This window comes from Xiphophorus hellerii, chromosome 3 (assembly GCF_003331165.1).
Source record: "Xiphophorus hellerii strain 12219 chromosome 3, Xiphophorus_hellerii-4.1, whole genome shotgun sequence".
NCBI lineage: Eukaryota > Metazoa > Chordata > Actinopteri > Cyprinodontiformes > Poeciliidae > Xiphophorus > Xiphophorus hellerii.
Genome location: NC_045674.1, coordinates 14,797,137 through 14,808,090, shown reverse-complemented (window position 1 = coordinate 14,808,090; position 10,954 = coordinate 14,797,137). Strand labels below are relative to the sequence as shown.

Here is a 10,954-nt window from a genome sequence, read left to right as displayed (position 1 = left end):
GCAATGGTCCCATTTCCATATAAGGTATGAGACTGACAGTAGTCCGTCCCCGCCCCTTTCTGTTTGTTGCAGCTAGGTGGAGAGGGTCTTCGCTGCAGCCTGCGGAAAGGGGCGGTGACGGACCACTGTCAGTCTCATACCTTATATGGAAATTGGACTATTACATTCCGGAAATGAAGGGGGCGCTATTTTCACAGTCACTAGTATAAATACCTTAAAGAAGCGGGGTAAGAAGTTTGAGAGGTTTCACCACTGACATTTGCCACGCGATCCACAATGCAAAAACCAGGAAGTCAGCAAAAGGTACTTTCTACCGTATTAAATCCTTTTTTTACAGAGTAAATCAATACGCTTTTCTAGATTAGTTAGAAAATATAATTGACAGCTGTAAACGAGTGAAATTCGTAGTTCGGGAAGGCTAATTTTAGCATGTAGCATAGCTAATTATTTCGTGCAGGCCACCGTTAGATAAAAATCTAAAAGTAGAAAATGTATAATTGAAAAATGTATTTTATGCTCAAAATTTGTTTTTTTATTTAAATTTCACAGATGCACGTATCAATTTGTAACACTGGGATCGGAGCTAAAATTGTTCCGTACTGCATGAACAACAAGTACTACTGTCCCCTTTGCTCATACAGTGCGGATGAGTCTTACAAGGTTAAGAACCACATTGCAAGAACTGCTGTGGTTCAACATAACGGTATGGAAAAATACACTAATGAATGTTTTTTTTTACACACTTATCAGTTCTCTCGTGTTTTTATTTTATTTTATTTTTTAAGGTTAATATTTTTTAAAATATGTTTTTGTACACCAATGTTCAATTTCTGGAAAGTCTAATATTTTTTATAAACTAACAGCTTTCTTTATAAGCTATCAGCTGCCATCATAGTACCCAGAGATGAGTACATCTCTGGGTATTTTCAATGTATTTCAATGTATTTTTAGTAACTGTGCAGCAAACTACACATTTAAAAGTAACAAAGTATTTTGTGAAATGGCTATTATTAAGTACTGTTTTACTGATTATAACGTGCAATGTAATATTACCCATTTATTTAAGCAGACATTAATAAAAATGAAGTTATGTGCACTGTTAGGTATTTTAAAACCAAAAAGGAAACATTTTAATACAAGACAACAAATTAAGGTTAGAGGAAACCTAACATAAACAACTTTTATCTGTGTATCGTGTTTAAATTTTTTGTGTATTAAAATGTGTTCTTCATTCAGTGAAGTTACTCACATTATGTTGCATGTAAGAGTATAACATTTTGAAAAATGGTCCTAATTATTTATTTTTTTGTCAAAATTACAGAGTAATTGAGTTAATCTGATTAGTTAATCTCTGCCCATGGCTGTTTGAGCAATATCACTTCTAAAATTTAAATTCATTTTTTGCAGAATATATATTTGTTATCTGGAAGCCATTAATTGTTAAATCCTACAAAACAGTAACAATGTTAAGGAATGTACAGTGATTAATTCAAACATGGCTTTTTTTCTACCAATCAATTGTGTATTTAATAGCTACTACTTTTATTGTAGTAGCTATGAGGCTACTAAGAAAAACAGGGATTCATTCTCCCTGTTCTGAGGGATAATGAATCACATCTTGTTTAAACATATCTGCAATGTATATAAATGCTTTTTTAAAATTTTACTCATTTCTTTTTGTTACTGCAGAATTCCATATCTTCAGATGTGGCCTACCATGTAGAGACACCACTCACTTCCATTGTCCTTACTGTTTTTCCACCATTGACAGAAGGGACAGGTTTGTTAATCATTTGGTTAATCACAGAATGACTTTTCACATGGTGTCCAGCTGTGCAGCAGCCCAGCCACCTGTCCACCTACCAGCTACAGACATCCAGGCTACACAGGCGCCTGTCCGTCCAGCAGCTACAGACATCCAGGCTACACAGGCCCCTGTCCGTCCAGCAGCTACAGACATCCAGGCTACACAGGCGCCTGTCCGTCCAGCAGCTACAGACATCCAGGCTACACAGGCGCCTGTCCGTCCAGCAGCTACAGACATCCAGGCTACACAGGCGCCTGTCCGCTCAGAAGATATGATTACATGTGAAATGTGCAATCTGCGCCTGAGAAAAAAGAATCTTCGTATTCATTTGAAAAGAAAACACCATGAAAAAGTGGAGCTGATTTCACAAAATCATCATTTAAGGAGTCAGTGTGTGGATGCAAAAAAAGGTGTTTTTGCTGTTCAGAAATCCTTTTGTGGTCCATCAAAACCTATACATGTAATCAAAAACACCTGGTCACAATTTCACAGATCAGAGTGTGAGCTTGACAGGTGTAATGTGAATGCACAATTTGCCAAGCGAAGTGGGATTTTGCCTTTTGAGTGTGAACACATTCAATCATTACGCTTTTGTCCACGCGCCACAGACTCAGAAGGACCTCTGTCTGAAACTACCCTCAACATCCTGGTTGACAACTTATGGTTCAGTGTTAAAAGAAAAGAAGAACTTTTAAAAAATCAGCAAGAGGCGCTATCAAGTAATACGCCGTTTTCAGTTCTTCTTTTTGGCAGTGGGACAGACACAACTTTTCACGTGTCTATCTTTGAACCAAAAATGGCATTTTTCAGCAGACTTGGAAGGGTGATTGTCACTTACGACAAAGGAAAAAATACCTGGCATTGTGCATGTACAGAGGGCAAAAGGTCCTGTACGCACAAGGCTACGGCAAAGTGGCATCTTTTTGAAAAAATGCCAGACATGTTCAAAGCAGCAGTACATTCAGAGGAGGATGTTATGTGTGGGACAACAGTATCAGAATGTCAGGAGGAAAGTGGTTCCATTACTGATGATGCAGCAGAGAGGATAATCAAGTATTTGATTTACCACAAGAAAATACCTGCTGATCTTCCTGACAGTCTTATCACCAGAAGTAGAGACGCCAAGTCTCTCAATGGGTTCCCCAAACATCTGATCCCATCAGAGACTGAATGCACAGAATGTGGACAGCACGCCAGTCTTGGTGACCCTCAGTTGTTGTCTTCCACTGCTAAAATAGTGACTCTGACAGGAGTAGTTAAAGGTTAGTAATTTAATGTACTCCGCTGTAAGTACAAGTGCACAGATTTATTTTTATTTCCATAAGAATAATATTAATATTTTAATTCTATCATGTCAGCATAAGATCTTAATAGTAACCTTTTTAATATTCTCGTAGGTATATCAACATACAGGAAGACTTGCCCCAACTGTTCGATGGTTTACCGATATCAAGACTGGGAAGATGGTATTCACAACTTCAACGATCACTTGCTGCTGTCCATACATTTTTGTCTGGTACTGAGGAATGCATTGCAGGTTAGTTGCATTTTTTAATTATTTGTGTAGAATGTGGATATTATTTTTAACACAATACAATAAATGGTTAAACATGCATTAATGAGCTTTTCATCTAAAGGCATCACTGTGACTTTGTAAATGTGCCTTACTTATTTCTGTAGACTCACACTGCTGTAAGTCGCATAATCGAAACTATCGAATACACAGAAGGAGAGAACTTTCCTTTCAAGGATCGAATCCTGCAGGCATATCTGTCGTTTGAAGGTCTAAGTGACCATGATTACCAATACTCATGTGATTCATGTGGGTATCATCCTGCAATTGTTGTCATGGATCTACATAAGAAAGGTGTTTTCAGCATGCCAGGTAGGTCTTTATGTTTGAAACCTGCATGGATCAAAATACTGTTATTTGAAATTTTTGACTCATCTGAAATTAACATTAAAAAAATAAAATCCTGTGTTTTTTGTTTTATTTTAATAGTTAGTGAAATACCAAACCCACCTCAGCAATATAATGGCGAAGTTAATGCGCGCTCATTTTGGGAAGCGGTTACTATGGAAGTGATTAGCCGTGGACTTTATCCACGTAAGTCTGGTGTCTACTCAACAGATAAATGGGAAACATTTTGTGTACCAAGTAATTCATGTATTAATGTGACTCAAATGTTTTTCCTTGTCTCCATTGTATTTCTCAGCTGGCTGCAAGAATCCTTTTGTTGTAAAGCCTACTTATCACAACTGGTCCCCCTGGATTGGACCACAGACAAGACGATCTGACATTTTGATCAACACAGAGAGTGAAAAAGTCCACTTGCCTGATTCCGACAGTGATGTAGACCAGTTTCTCACAGAAGAGCGGCTTGCAGATGAGGTTCTCAATCTCAAGGTAGTCTCTTTTTTTTTATTTATTTTCAGAATTTTCCGATTGTGTTTGTCTTTCAGGACAGTTAAATAATATTAAAAATAACTAACTTTTGGTTTTATTTTAAAGCTACCTGAGATCAGGAGACTCTGCAGTCAATGTGGAATTGACAGCAGAGGTTCTAAGATGGATCTTGTGCTCCGTCTGCGGGACAAAATGGCTTCTAGAGCCACATATAACAAGGTTTTTGAGAAAGTGTGGGGTGCCTCTGGTAAGTGTGTGACAACTCCTAACAGAAAATGTGTTAACCCATAAGAAAGTATGACCTTGAGAAAAATAGAAATTACCAAAAAAACATGCCTTGTGTATCTGCTATTTTGAACATATAACACGTTGTCATAGTAATGTCAATGCTATTGTTAAGCTTAATTTAGTACACAACAACAAGGACCTAGATAAGTTGTATGCTGTACTAATAAGAATATGATTTGTTGTTTCAGGTGGATGGGCTGTAATCACTTGTCCCTGTGGCATTATTTATTCTGTAAAGTTTAACCTGAGAGCGGAGAGCCCTAGAGACTTTGCAGACCTTCTTTTATCCTGGAAGTTTTTTCCCAATATTACAGTGTATGACTACCCCAGGGGATTGGTAAGTCATCTAAAGAAGAGGTGTGCTAAGGATACCCCATTTACCATCCACGATGGTAGATTGGTTGAGGCCACCCCTGAAAACATAAGACAAGCTACTGAAAAAAAACTTGCTGTAAACTTACCCTGGTTGAAGCACAGGAAAGAACCAGAAGACAAGGGAGGGCATCCTGTCACTGGCTCATTAGAGCATTATTGTCTGAGTGACGTTTTCCACCAAGGCAATAGTAAGGATGAGAAGGATGTCTTGCGGAAGATTGAGATGGTTCCAGAACTGGCAGGAAGATTAAACAGCCAGTGTGCAGAGCAACTATTTGCAGGCATGAGGAAAAATAACTACTTCCTGAATATGCTCAACCCATCCACGCACATCTTTCTGCAAAGAAACATCCTCCACCATTTCAATCTTAGGAAGAACACAAAAACCAAACAAAACATTCTAAAAGTTGCGGGGCCGCATGCAAATTTGGTCCTAGACAAAAATGGATGCATCATAATGGGTAATGCTCAACTTTTGTGTTATCGTTGTGGTAGTCTCTGAAATTAAAGCACAACACATATATTAATGTAGGACTGTTTCTGTTGATAAAGGCTGTGAGAAAAACCAGCAACATGCTTGCAGTTTGGAAGCCAGCGTTATTCAAACTCACCAATGTTCTCTTGATGACTCTTTGACAAGCTTACAAACAACTGGAGCAAATAAATTCACCTGGACTCAAAAGCCTAATAACACAGAAATTACTTTGGTAAATATTTATATCAATTTTGCTTGGTGTTTGTTTTTTTAATATTTCTTTCTGTGTTTTTTTTTTTTTCAAATAATTTTTAGTACTTATAGTTGTGACATGATCAGGTGTTTGAATTTTAGTTTAAAACAAAAGACACTGCACAACAGTGTTCCCAATATTTTTCTGTTAGAGACATCTGTTATGATGTGAAATTTCTAACAAACAAGCAGTATAAGCACATTGTAAGTTGTGGATATCAGTAAACATACTTGAGGAATGCATGATATTGTGCAAAATTAAGTTAATAAAATGTATTTGTCTTCCATTTTTCTTTCCTAAGCTTGCTCAAGTATTGGACCAAACCAGAGATCCAGCTGAATATGTTGCTTGTGTTGATGGGCAGGTCCTCACCAGAGGAGACATGTTCACTCTTGGTTTATCGCAAGACATGAATGGGCAGGTGAGTTTAAATATTTTTCAAGCCATATCAGTGTTAAAGTTGTTTTTTATGTTGTTAAAATATGACTGCTACAATTCTTCAAAGATTCTGAACTCCTGTCTGAAAGTTGTTGAAAGAATGTGCATCAACAAGGTATGTCAATTTATGTAACCTACATTTGTTTCATGATATTTGAGAGGTTGGAATCGTATAAAAACTAAAAGAGTAAATCTCATAAACGTGGAAATGAAAAACAATGTCAGGCATGGTTTCGGATGTGAATTTAACATAGATGACAAAAAAGTGTCTCTTTACTTTGAACTTCTTGATTGTCCCTTTTTTATTATTATTTCTCTAGGGCATCAAAGTTTTTGCAGGAAACAGTCATGTAGTCCACACCTGGTTTCCACCTCTTTCCCTTGACCCAGCACAACACCTACCAGTACATCCTGTTGATAAATTTATGTTCACCTTTGGAGGTCAGATTCACCACAATATATTAATTATTTGATTTAATTGGAAGCCGCAGGCACAAGATCTGGACTGGGTTCTGATTCCTGTGTGGCATCCTGGACATTGGACACTATGCGTTAGTACAATACTTATTTGATATTCACCTTCATATTTACTGCCTTTCTTGAAAGTAGTCAAATTCATTCATTAATGTGCAGTAGTGTTCACCATCAGTGCGACATATTATTTCAGATTCTGAAGCCTAAACATAGGGAGATTTTCTTCCTTGATTCTATCAATGGCACTGGCTTCACTGATGAAAACCGCATCAGAACATTAAGGTTTTATAGGAATAAGTTTGAGTGTGGCATGTGTTCAATATGTTGTTCCGTTGTTCCACGGAGGCAAAGGTTCAGCATTAATCTTCATTTTTATGTAACAGTAAATATACAAATTGAATTTGTGAATAACATTTTAATGTCTGAAATTTGATAAGACACACATTTTGTAAGCAGTTTCTTGTTTCTTTTTAACAAAGACATGGGTTAAAGCTGGACCATCAAGAGACCGTTCTGTCTCACATCTGTCTTGCATTTTCATACATCTTTATAATTTTTATGTTGTGAAATATACCCTTGCTAATTTTTAACTTCTCTTATGATTTGCATCATCAGAGAAGTCTGTCTTCAGATGTCATCTGGTCCATGGACAGAATTTGTTGGCAACGATGTTGAGGTGAGATGTTATGATGGGACACTTGTGGTTCTTAAGAGCTGCTTATTTCAAACCGTTCCTGCTTTAAATGTTTATAAGCAATACTGTGGGTAAGGCTGTTGTCCTTTACCTCAATTTTATAGTTAAAGTAATGACGCATTACTTTTCTCTACCCTGTTTGAATTTTCTCTTAAACACCACAGGGATTGCCGAAACAAGGACTGTCCAACAACTGTGGAATGTTTGTAGTGATGGTAACATCCGCTTTCACCCACCATATTGTTGTATGGTTTGTGTAGATGTAATAATCAAAATTTTCTCAACAGTATGCACTGTACTTTGTGATGGGAGCATCATTTGATTTCAGCGAGGTAAAGAAAAAGATGAGAGTCTATTATTTCTGTTTGATATTTCATTAAATTTCAACCTGTGATGTACACAGAATGATATGATGACAATACGAAGATGGTGGTCTCTCACTCTCTTGACAAACTTCCCTGTGAAGTAAGAACAATAATGTACCACATCATGTTACAAATATGACAGTTTTTTTAAGAAAACATCCCTTTGTCCTTTTTAAAGGTCCAGAGAAGAACTGCAAAAGGAGAGAAAGCGGAAAAAAGTTGAGGAAAGGGAAAAATGTGAGGTGAGTTGTAGCTAAAATTCATGACTTTGTATTTTCAAATCATGTAATTTCTATTCACAGTACACTTTTGGTGTATGCTTATTTTTTTAAGTCTGAAATAAAATCAGGATAGAACAATTAAAAGGGTTGAATGACTTTTTATGTTATTTGGGCTTGCATTAATCTTCCACTTAAAAAAATCTATATTTTTACAGACTCTGTTTGCTGATGACCACAACTATGCCAAAGCAACCGAGGCACAAATTGAGGTTAGTTTTTAAAAATATGCATAACTAGTAATTTTGATTTGTGTATCTTTATGTGCAAATGAAACTACAACTCTAAATGATTTAGGCAAAAAAAAAAAAGTAAAATGTATTATTTGGACAGCGTTTTTTATACCATTACAGATGGATAGGATAAGGTACTGACAGATACTAAGTCTTAATTATTGTTTCATGCTCGTCACCATTCAGGTACAAAGTATACCGCCAATCTTACAGGTAAGATTCATTCATAATCATGTCATAGCCATTCTTCCAGGATAAGTCTTGCAATGCACCTGTTTTTTTTACTATCATTATTTTCAGATGCCTTTGATTGTCCTGGAAGCTATTCTCCAGGAGGTAATACTGGCACAGGGAGACACAGCTTACCTCACGTTGGCATTGACATGCAAGTCCTTTGAAGCCATTGTGTCTGACCCAGTGTTCAGGAAGAAGACTCACTTTGCTTGGTTGGATGGTAAGGACCTTTCACTTTTTTCACCTAAAACATGTGAAATTAGATTTCCACTACATAAAATAAGTTTTTCATTAACAGGTGAGATCAACTGGGAAAATTTTTCTGAATCATTCAAGGCAGAAAACAGGATTCCTTTTGCGGTTATCCAATGTTCTTCCTGTAACCGGCAGTATAAAGACTCTGTGGGCTTCACCGGGCATGGAAGACGAGGAGAGTTCCCTCGTTACTATTGTGATGGCATACCTGGACACTGCCCTGAATGCCAGTACTAAATGCAAGGAAGATATTAGTTTTTTTTCTTTTTTTTTTTATGATGAAGCACATTTGCCTTTTTTCTTGTTCAGTCATTTGTTTTTGAAATATGTTAATAAAATATTATGTACATTTTTGAATGTTACTTTTGTTGTAACTCATTTGATTGAAATTATTTAGTTTTTATAGAAATGGTGTCATTTCCACACAGTTACATTGTGGCTGTATTTTGTTGTAGAGTAGAGCCAATAAAATGGTTGTAAATATATTGTAACAGTGTTGTTTAGTATTTGGATAACCTTGATTTAACAATTTAAAATACATGCTAAGTTCATAATTTTCAATATTTTATATGTGTAAATACAATGTTTCCTATACTTTTTCAACAATGACTGGAATCAATACAAATTTCATTTACAAACCTGACATACGGCACAAACAGAAACACAAATGTTTCTGCTTGTTTTAACAGTCAGAATGAACTGTTTTATAATAAAGCAAGCACATACAGAAACATTGTTTAGTTACAAAGTTATAATCCAAACATAAGATTAAAGGTAAGCTGAGCAAAAGTAGAGATCAGGTGGAAGTGATGGAAGCTCAGGTGAGGAGCAGTTGCACATCAAGCCGGAGTTTCTGAAGGGTGGAGGAGATAAGACCGGCGCCGTGATCAGGTGAGATGAAGACAGTTATAGTTACAATTTACACAGGTTTAATTTATGTATCCAGTGAATTTATTAAAAAAAGGTTTTCATATAGAAAAAAATAACTCCTGAACAGCAGATCATTCTCTCTGGCGGTGACCAGCGCAGCGTCTACGGCCGGGTCCGAAGATTATTTCTTATCAAATAAAATTTCTAAAACCTACTTTCTGTGTGAGTCTTTCCAGGTTGAAGCTGAATTTAAAGTTTTAAATGAATCACTGGGTTCTGCAACAATTGCATATTTAAGGTCTTTGGAGCGCAGTTTATAAATTGATTGCAATTAGAATAGATTTGTAATTTCTAAATGGAATAGTGGGACACCAACCAGTTTACTGGTTAAGACATTATGGTAAACAATAACAGTTGAGCTTGTTAGAAGTTCAAAAGTCATTTAATTTGTTAGTGAATTATATTCAAGATATGAATAATAAGAAAAATATTTGGCAAATAAACAGAATTGTGAATGAACGGACCAGGTTGGCCAAAATTGTTGACCAAACCTCTTTTCCATCTAGTCCTTATGAAATAATGAAAAGGACATTGTATATTAGATTTTAACTTATTTATTTTAAGAATACCATTCACAACATCTAAAACTATTATTTGAATTTCAACACCAGCAAGTATTTGTTTATGGATGGACTGGCGATGTGTCCAGGGTCCATCAGCAGCTCTCACCACCCCGCTATATGTGTATAATAATTAATGGAATGGATAGATGTGTTCTTAATGTAATGTACATTTGTCTCTAAAATATTAATTTAATTTGTTTTATGACTTTTGTTTGGGATAGTTAGGGTGTAAAGATAGATAAATACATCTCCATGATTCCTTCTTTTAGATTGTTTGTTAATATAATTTTAACATCCGAAAAGAAAGATTTAATAAACGTAATATATAACGTATCTCATTTCCTTAACGTTTAATTTGTAATTAATTTTAAATGTTAAAAGTGTTATTGGGTGTTTTGAAAAGTTTTGAAAGTGTAAGTTTTGAAAGGGGTAGTCAAATAAAATGCGTTATTATTATAATTATGAAAACACGGCGCACCCTTCATTTCCTTATTATTGTTTATTGTAGATTGTTTGTTACTAATGTAATTTTAACATCCGAAAAAAAGATTTAATAAAGATAAAAAAGCGGACATACCACGTGACTGACATACCACGTGACTGACATACCACGTCACTAACATAACGTAACACGTGGTATGTCATTTCCTAATTAGTAATTAATTTTAAATGTTAAAAGTGTTTTTGGGTGTTTTGAAAGGCGTTGTGAAATAAAATGCGTTATTATTATTATAATTATTAAAACACGGCTGGTACAGGAAATGGTGTCACTGGCGCCCCCTTCATTTCCGGAATGTAATAGTCCAATTTCCATATAAGGTATGAGACTGACAGTGGTCCGTCACCGCCCCTTTCCGCAGGCTGCAGCGAAGTGTATTTGGCTAG

At 35.9% G+C, this 10,954-nt stretch overlaps 1 protein-coding gene across 6 annotated transcripts; it reads left to right on the top strand.

Annotated features, from left to right (window-relative positions):
• The first annotated feature begins 77 nt into the window (after positions 1–77).
• On the top strand, positions 78–9,061 carry LOC116717127 (uncharacterized). Of its 6 annotated transcripts, XM_032558255.1 has the most exons (24): positions 79–303; positions 550–703; positions 1,690–3,069; positions 3,205–3,344; positions 3,488–3,692; positions 3,810–3,914; positions 4,024–4,214; positions 4,320–4,461; positions 4,691–5,338; positions 5,430–5,584; positions 5,907–6,026; positions 6,111–6,158; positions 6,364–6,447; positions 6,529–6,594; positions 6,711–6,799; positions 7,133–7,193; positions 7,376–7,426; positions 7,499–7,543; positions 7,615–7,676; positions 7,755–7,818; positions 8,013–8,066; positions 8,274–8,300; positions 8,388–8,541; positions 8,620–9,061. In XM_032558255.1, the coding sequence occupies exons 1-24, from the start codon at positions 277–279 to the stop codon at positions 8,811–8,813; spliced, it is 4,266 nt and encodes a 1,421-aa protein (XP_032414146.1). In that variant the 5' UTR covers positions 79–276; the 3' UTR covers positions 8,814–9,061. The 6 variants fall into 6 exon arrangements, 1 of the variants encoding a protein (XP_032414146.1); XR_004338696.1 differs by lacking the exons at positions 6,711–6,799; positions 7,755–7,818; positions 8,013–8,066; ... (1 more) ...; positions 8,388–8,541; positions 8,620–9,061 and having other exon boundaries at positions 78–303; positions 7,615–7,634; XR_004338695.1 differs by lacking the exons at positions 6,711–6,799; positions 8,013–8,066; positions 8,274–8,300; positions 8,388–8,541; positions 8,620–9,061 and having other exon boundaries at positions 80–303; positions 5,907–6,158; positions 7,376–7,543; positions 7,755–7,771.
• Positions 9,062–10,954: the final 1,893 nt, after the last annotated feature.

Bases quoted from the DNA above. Each gene is read 5' to 3' on its own strand.
- LOC116717127 (XM_032558255.1), top strand. From the start codon at position 277: ATGCAAAAACCAGGAAGTCAGCAAAAG. The intron at 7,427-7,498 runs GTAACATCCGCT...TTTTCTCAACAG, and splicing joins GTGGAATGTTTGTAGTGATG to TATGCACTGTACTTTGTGAT. The intron at 8,542-8,619 runs GTAAGGACCTTT...TTTCATTAACAG, and splicing joins TCACTTTGCTTGGTTGGATG to GTGAGATCAACTGGGAAAAT.